The 7,500-nt window shown below is 37.5% G+C and overlaps 1 protein-coding gene across 1 annotated transcript in view; it reads right to left on the minus strand.

Annotated features, from left to right (window-relative positions):
• Positions 1-7,500, minus strand: part of LOC137653591 (oplophorus-luciferin 2-monooxygenase non-catalytic subunit-like) — a 13,288-nt gene that overhangs the window by 4,013 nt on the left and 1,775 nt on the right. The window contains exons 3-4 of the mRNA XM_068387122.1: positions 2,269-2,472; positions 807-998 (exon numbers count right to left, since the gene is read on the minus strand). Of these exons, the coding sequence (XP_068243223.1) occupies positions 807-998; positions 2,269-2,472 (396 nt within the window). The remainder of the gene's footprint in view (positions 1-806; positions 999-2,268; positions 2,473-7,500) is intronic.

The following is a 7,500-nucleotide window of genomic DNA, read 5'->3' on the forward strand; positions in this document are numbered from 1 at the left end:
TATGGTCTGGTTTTATCTGAGTTATTGGGTAAGCCAACAGAAAATATTGGCTAAATATTTTGTTTCTGAAGTTTTCTTCGCGTTAAATATATCAATGAATTTACAATGGATAACGATAGAACATCAAGACTGAGATCTTATAGGTCACAGTATATGACCTTCAACAAAGTAAATATTAAAATCATGAAGGAATTCCAAATATCCTGTATATATTCAACAATGGTTCATTAATGGAATCCTACGGCCCAAATGTCTCCCCCTCCCCACACACACAAACGCACACACACATAAAAGGTCTATAGATTAAGACCTTTCACAGACACACACACAAGGTCTATAAATTAAGACCTTTACACACACACACACACACACACACACACACACACACACAAGGTTTATAGATTAAGACCTTTACACACACATACACATAGGCTACAAGGTCTATAGATTAAGACCTTTCACAGACACACACACACAAACACAAACAAGGTCTATAGATTAATACCTTACACACACACGCATACACACACACAAGGTCTATAGATTAAGACCTTGCTCACTTACACGCTCACACAAACACACACACGCGCACACACAAGGTCTCTAGATCAAGACCTTTCACAAAAACACACACAAACACACACAAGGTCTATAGATTAAGACCTTTCAAACACACACACACATACAAGACAAGGTCTATAGATTAAGACCTTTCACACACACACACTGATTGCCCGAACCTATCTCCATGTGGACGCTCTTAGACAAGCAGTCATGGGCCCCCAAAACGTCTTGATGATGCCTACATTAATGATCCTCAGGTTCGGCACTCCTTCGAAGGACTCTCTGCTGAAGGTGGTAATGGGAGTTGCCCATAGACTGATGTCCTCCAGGGATTCTGAGATCAGAGTTGGGAAGGTGGTGAAGAGGTTGTGAGACAGGTGGACCGACCACAGTTTAGGGTATTCGCTTAGAGTCGACCACGGGAAGCTGTCGTCCTGGAAAACATAGACAAGGTTAAAAGGATCCTCTTTAAACTTGTCAGTACATAACTGTATCATATGTGGGTTACGCTAGACGTGACTTACGCACTTGTGTTATATTGTTGTTGGATTCACGAGAGGGATAAGTATACTTCATTAACAATCATGTATTTAACACCCTTTTATGAACTGTAGTCATTCTTTTTAGTGAGGCAGATTTGTACGTACTCGCAGCGGTGCCCTTTTCGCTCGGAAAAGTTTCCTGATCGCTGATTGGTTGGACAAGATCATTCTAACCAATTAGATAGCAGGGAACGTTTCCGAGCTAAAAGAGTACCGCTGCGAGTCAGTGCAAATCTGCCTCACTAAAAAGAATTAACTATAATAAACTATCTCTAAACTCAATAAAAAATAAGGGAGCCTAAAAAATCTTTTTTAACCCATTCCAGGACAAAGTGAGACGTTAAGGAGGAGGAAGTTCCATTAAGGAAAATGGAAAAGGCTATAATTATAAATTTGACAACCTTTTATGAGTAAGTAAATTATCTATAAAGTCAAAAAAGGGTCCAAGAAATATTTTTTTCACTTGTTCCAAGACAAAGTGACATGGTTAGAAGTACAGTAGTTAATCCCTTGAGTGAAGAAAACTTTTGTCAGGAAAGAGGAGAATTTGTAAAAGAATAGGCCAGACTATTCGGTGTGTGTGTGTGTGTATGGAAATGAAAAATGGCCCGTAACCAGAGAGGGATCAAATGTCGTACTATCTGGCCAGTCAAAGGCGTCTACGGACATTTCTCCGAGAACAGATCTTCGACCGCAGTTCTTCGAAATACAAAAACTTCGAAGTATTTGTCTTCTCAACGGATGGCTAGTTCCTTGGCCAGCCTGCTCGAAGTATTTGTCTTCTCAACGGATGGCTCGTTCCTTGGCCAGCCTACTCGAAGTATTTATCTTCTCAACGGATGGCTCGTTCCTTGGCCAGCCTACTCGAAGTATTTGTCTTCTCAACGGATGGCTCGTTCCTTGGCCAGCCTACTCGAAGTATTTGTCTTCTCAACGGATGGCTCGTTCCTTGGCCAGCCTACTCGAAGTATTTGTCTTCTCAACGGATGGGTCGTTCCTTGGCCAACCTACTCGAAGTATTTGTCTTCCCAACGGATGGCTAGGTCCTTAGCCAACCTACTCGAAGTATTTGTCTTCTTAACGGATGGCTAGTTCCTTAGCCAACCTACTACCTTCAAATGAACTTGCAAGAAAACGCGAATAAAAAGCTTCTTTTACTCACCGTGAGCTGATTGGAGTAGAGCTCCATGGTGTCCATGTTGGGCTTAGACGCTCGGAAGGCTTCTGGGTGGACAGAAGTGATGTTGCAGTCATTTAGGTGAACCTCGTCGAACTGGACGTCATTGAACAAATCAGCTGGAAGGTCCCCGAGGGGCGATCCAGAGAGTCTAATCCTCCAGAATCTCTTCTCTGGGAAGAATGCCGTCTGGAAATGAGGAAAAGGGGAATTATTATTATTACTAGGCAAGCTACAACCCTAGTTGGAAAAGTAAGATGCTATAAGCCCAAGGGCTCCGATAGGGAAAAATAGCCTAGTGAGGAAAGGAAATAAGGAAATAAATAAGGAGAACAAATTAATAATAAATCGTTGTAAAGAGTAACAACGTCAAAACAGATATGTCATATATAAACTATAAAAAGACTTATGTCAGCCTGTTCAACATAAAAACATTTGCTCCAACTTTGAACTTTTAAATGTAAGGGAATTAAAACTGGAAAAGAATTGTAGAGCGAGAAATGTATTAGGAATAGGAAACCAAAGGTTTGTATAGATACCTTTAACTCATTGTAATATCCCAATAATCAGTTTATGATTTTTTGTTTATTACTATTGCCACGTGAAATGAATCAAATCATTGCTTTTATCGACTTGTCTTCCATACACTACACTCTCAGTAACCTCCATTAGCTATTGATTCTTTCGTAAGCTTTTTCTAGGTTCATGTCTATCATGAATTAATTTCCCCTTTGGTTTTCAAACTTCCATCCCTGTTTCATAACCAACAATTGATCTTCACACCTTCTACCTTACATAAACTCACACTGCTCTTCCGCTATCATTCCTTGGTCACTTGCCGTACTTTCTCCATCAAAATGCTACCGTACACCTTCCATGGTACACTAAATAATACTTTTATCTTATATTTCTTTTACTTGTCTTTCACCTTTAATTTTATGAAATAGAACAATTATTCCTTCGGGAACTTTTCCTTACCAAAACATACCTTGCAAACCCTGGTCAGCCGGCACTACTCTTTTCTGCGCGGCAACTCATATAATTCTCACAAACTCCTAGCTTCCATAAACTCTTGGTATTTTCTTACACCTTCAATAGTTACATCCAAAAGCCTTTTCAGTCTTAAATTAACAGTTTTCAAGTCTTGGATCTCTCTGTTCTGCCTTTCGTTTATCTTCCTCAATCAACAATTATATTAAATACTCCATTGACCCACAACTGCATTCACCATAGACAGCTCATCTCCACATACATCATATATATTCACCTCTCATGTTTTTTATTGTCCTTTTTTTTCTCTCCAGGTTTATCCTTGACTTGTAAAGCTTGACAAACCATTCTTGCTCTTCCTGGATACCAAGTCCCTTCATTTCCAATATGCTTATCCAATGTATGCTCACTTGGACAATATACAAGTGTGCATATATATATATATATATATATATATATATATATATATATATATATATATATATATATATATATAATATATATATATAATATATATATATATATATATATATATATATATATATATATATATATGGGTATGTGTGTGTACAGGATTAGAAATGAAACTATAAGAGAATTACTCGAGTATCATATGTGGATGAGATCATGATGAGGGGTAAATGAAGATGGTTTGGCCATACTTTTCACACCCCCCAAGATTAATTCACCTGACGTTCAGGTGGGCTCCACAAGGCACTAGAAGAGTTGGAAGACCCAGGCCTACATAGCTGAGGACTATGAAAAGCGAAGTAGGAGATGATGAATGGAGAAGTATTGGATTAAAAGTTCAAGAAAGAGACGACTGGCGAAATCTAACCGAGGCCCTTTGCGTCAATAGGCGTTGGAGGAGATGATGATGCTGATGATGATGTGTGTGTATGTGTGTACATACATACACCAATATATTTGTGTAGAGACGCCATTGGTTGGTGAAGCGTGAAAATACTCTACAGACAATGAATACCGAAAGATCACGAATATGTAAAGAATATAATCCCCTGGCTCAAAAACCTAAATCTGTAAGTAACTACTCGATTCAATGGTTAGGTAGTCTTGAAAAAACAACAATAATCTGTTCGTCACGTGTAATTTTAACCACGACCAAGGACATACGATACCAAATCGATGCAAGGCGGGAAAGGTCTTCAAAGTTCTTCAAAGTTCTTTGTAAACTTCAGTTCCCAAGTTCCCACGGACCCAACTTCAAGTCCCACGGGTTTATTTGTTATCATTTTTAATTCCCAGTTCCCATGATGGAGAGGTTTATCAGTATATTGAATATTGTGAGTTCGTTGTATCTATTTATGAAAATGCGATTTTACTGTTGTTTGTTTACTTATGGGTTTTGAATTTGATATTGTATCGTTTACTATTGAGGTTGAAGGGCTACTGGGAATGTAGGTCTAAATAACTTATGGGTTTTGTTCATCCCACCGTCACTTCCCTCTTTCAAATTTAATTAAAACAAAATACAATTACATTCTTTTACGGGCTGCCAACGCAAGAGCCCGTGTCTTGCATAAGGCAAGGCAATCTATACACACAAACACACACACACCGTCAGTTGTATTGCAGACATGTAAATCGGATTGCTGTTCGTAATACTAGGCAGGCAGTTAATTCTAATAATCAGGCCTTCTCCATCATGAGGCTCAATACTACACAGTATTCTAGAAGTTTTATTCCAGCTGTGACCAAGCTGTGGAATGATCTTCCTAATCGGGTAGTTGAATCACTAGAACTTCAAAAGTTCAAAGTTGGAGCAAATGTTTTTATGTTGACCAGGCTGACATGAGTCTTTTTATAGTTTATATATGAAATATCTGTTTTTGACGTTGTTAATAGTTTATATATGACATATCTTTTTTGACGTTGTTACTGTTTTTAGAATGATATATTGTTAATTTGTTCTCTTCATTTATTTATTTCCTTATTTCCTTTCCTCACAGGGCTATTTTTTCCCTGTTGGAGCCTTTGAGCTTATAGCATCTCGCTTTTCCAACTATTTGTAGCTTGGCTAGTAATTATGATAATAATAATATACTTCCATTAGATAGCAAATATTTAAGGATGAAGTGGCTGACCTTACTACTTTCTAATTACTCTGCCATACGATAGTCCTAGTTTTGAGTACGTGAGTGGTTTCCAGTAGGCTGAAGTTATCTACGTACCTAGCAAACGTTGAAGTACTATACCGCACGCTCACGGCAACCACTTGTGTGCGTGTGTATGTATGTATGCATTTAACATATACTCCCCACAATAATAATCTACTTCTAACAGGGTTACAGGTAAGCCCCAGCCTGTACCGCTGAACATATCGAAATCATTATTTATCTCTTATCCATTGCATACTATTTTTAACCTCGCGAATCGGAGAGCATCCATATGTTGAATTACAGATAAGGGAACAATGATGCAATAGCATTAGCAGACCTCGTGCATTGGGTGGATAAACTGTCGGATTGATATGGAAGATTTAGCCGGTGTTAATGATTGGACAAATGTTTTTCAATAGTCGTTGTGATTTGTGGAAAATGTACGAATGAATTTAGGCTGCTTTATGGAGCGGAGCTTCTTGATATTTATATATGTATGTATGTATGTATGTATGTATGCATGTATGCATAGTATAGTACATGTACAATATACTCTATTACATACATATAAATAAATATATATATGTACAGTATATATATATATATATATATATATATATATATATATATATATATATATATATATATATATGAGTGTATATATATATAAGTATATATGAATATATATATATATATATATATATATATATATATATGTATGTATATATATATGTATATATATATGTGTGTGTGTCTTTTAAGTTATTATATATGCATGTATATATGTATGTATGTATATATTTGTGTTAAAAGCCGACAATATTACATTGAATTAATCAATTCCTTAATTAATCCTACGCAAGAACCTGGGCGTAACACATTCATTCCTATTTAATACTGTGGGATTTAACCCTCTTGAATTGATATAAGGAAAATATGTTTTTCTCACAAGATGTTATTTTTCGAAATAATAAGACTAAATACTGCCAGATTTGCCCCTAACCGCTATACACATTTTTTTTAATGAGGCGCATTTGCACTGAATCGCAGCGGTGCCCTTTTAGCTCGGAAAAGTTTCCTGCCATCTGATTGGTTAGAATCATATTTTCCAACCAATCAGCCATCAGGAAACTTTTCCGAGCTAAAAGGGCACCCCTGCAAGTCGGTATAAATCTGCCTCACTAAAAAGAATTGACTATAGATTAATGATGACATATATGTGAATATTTCCCCTATTATAGTTAGAGCGTTTATGTACCTTTAATCAATATATACTGGAACGTAAGGTTGTGGTAGCTAATTAGAATCGTCCATGTCTCTCAATCTGTAAGTCGGGAGTTCGAGCCCCGCTCAAGCCTAGTAGCTTCTATTAGTGTCTGCAACCTTACCGTCATTATAAACTGTTAATGGGAGAGGGTTTGGTGTAACTACTAGGGTTTCTGCTGAGTCTTCAGCAGCCATTGCCTGGCAATCCCTGGTTTTATCTTGGGTGGAGAAGGGGGTTTGAGTGCTAATCCTATGTATATATATTGTCAATATTTAGGATATTACCCTTATCCTTCCCTCTTCTGCTAATGGTCGACCTCTAAAGATCCTTAAAAATATGGATAGTTCTACATTAAACTCGAAGGAATTATGCAGGATACCTAGATTTTTTTTTCTTCTTTTTTTTTGCTCAATTTCATCTCTCATTTTAGCAGTACCAGCCGAACTCGGTTGAGTCCCTCGTCAGGCTGGGAGGAGCGTAGAGAGGATAGGCCCCCTTTTTTCATTTGTTTGATGTCGGCTATTCCCCAAAATTGGCGGAAGTTCCTTGCTAGCCTATATGATGTATGTATTTTAAGAAACCTTTACACCACAGTAGATTGATACCAGGATTCTCAAGAGGAGGACTGTGTGCAATCAATTGACTAAGAAGGGTCACTAGAAATGTTGGAACCTAAGTAATTAATGAGTTACCTCTACTAAATTTTTTTTAATGAGGCGCAGTTGCACCGACTCGCAGTGGGGCCCTTTTAGCTCGTTAAAATTTCCTGCTATCTGATTGGTTAGAATTATCTTGTCCAACCAATCAGCGATCAGGAAACTTTTCCGTGCTAAAAGGGCA

Source organism: Palaemon carinicauda, chromosome 14 (assembly GCF_036898095.1).
Source record: "Palaemon carinicauda isolate YSFRI2023 chromosome 14, ASM3689809v2, whole genome shotgun sequence".
NCBI lineage: Eukaryota > Metazoa > Arthropoda > Malacostraca > Decapoda > Palaemonidae > Palaemon > Palaemon carinicauda.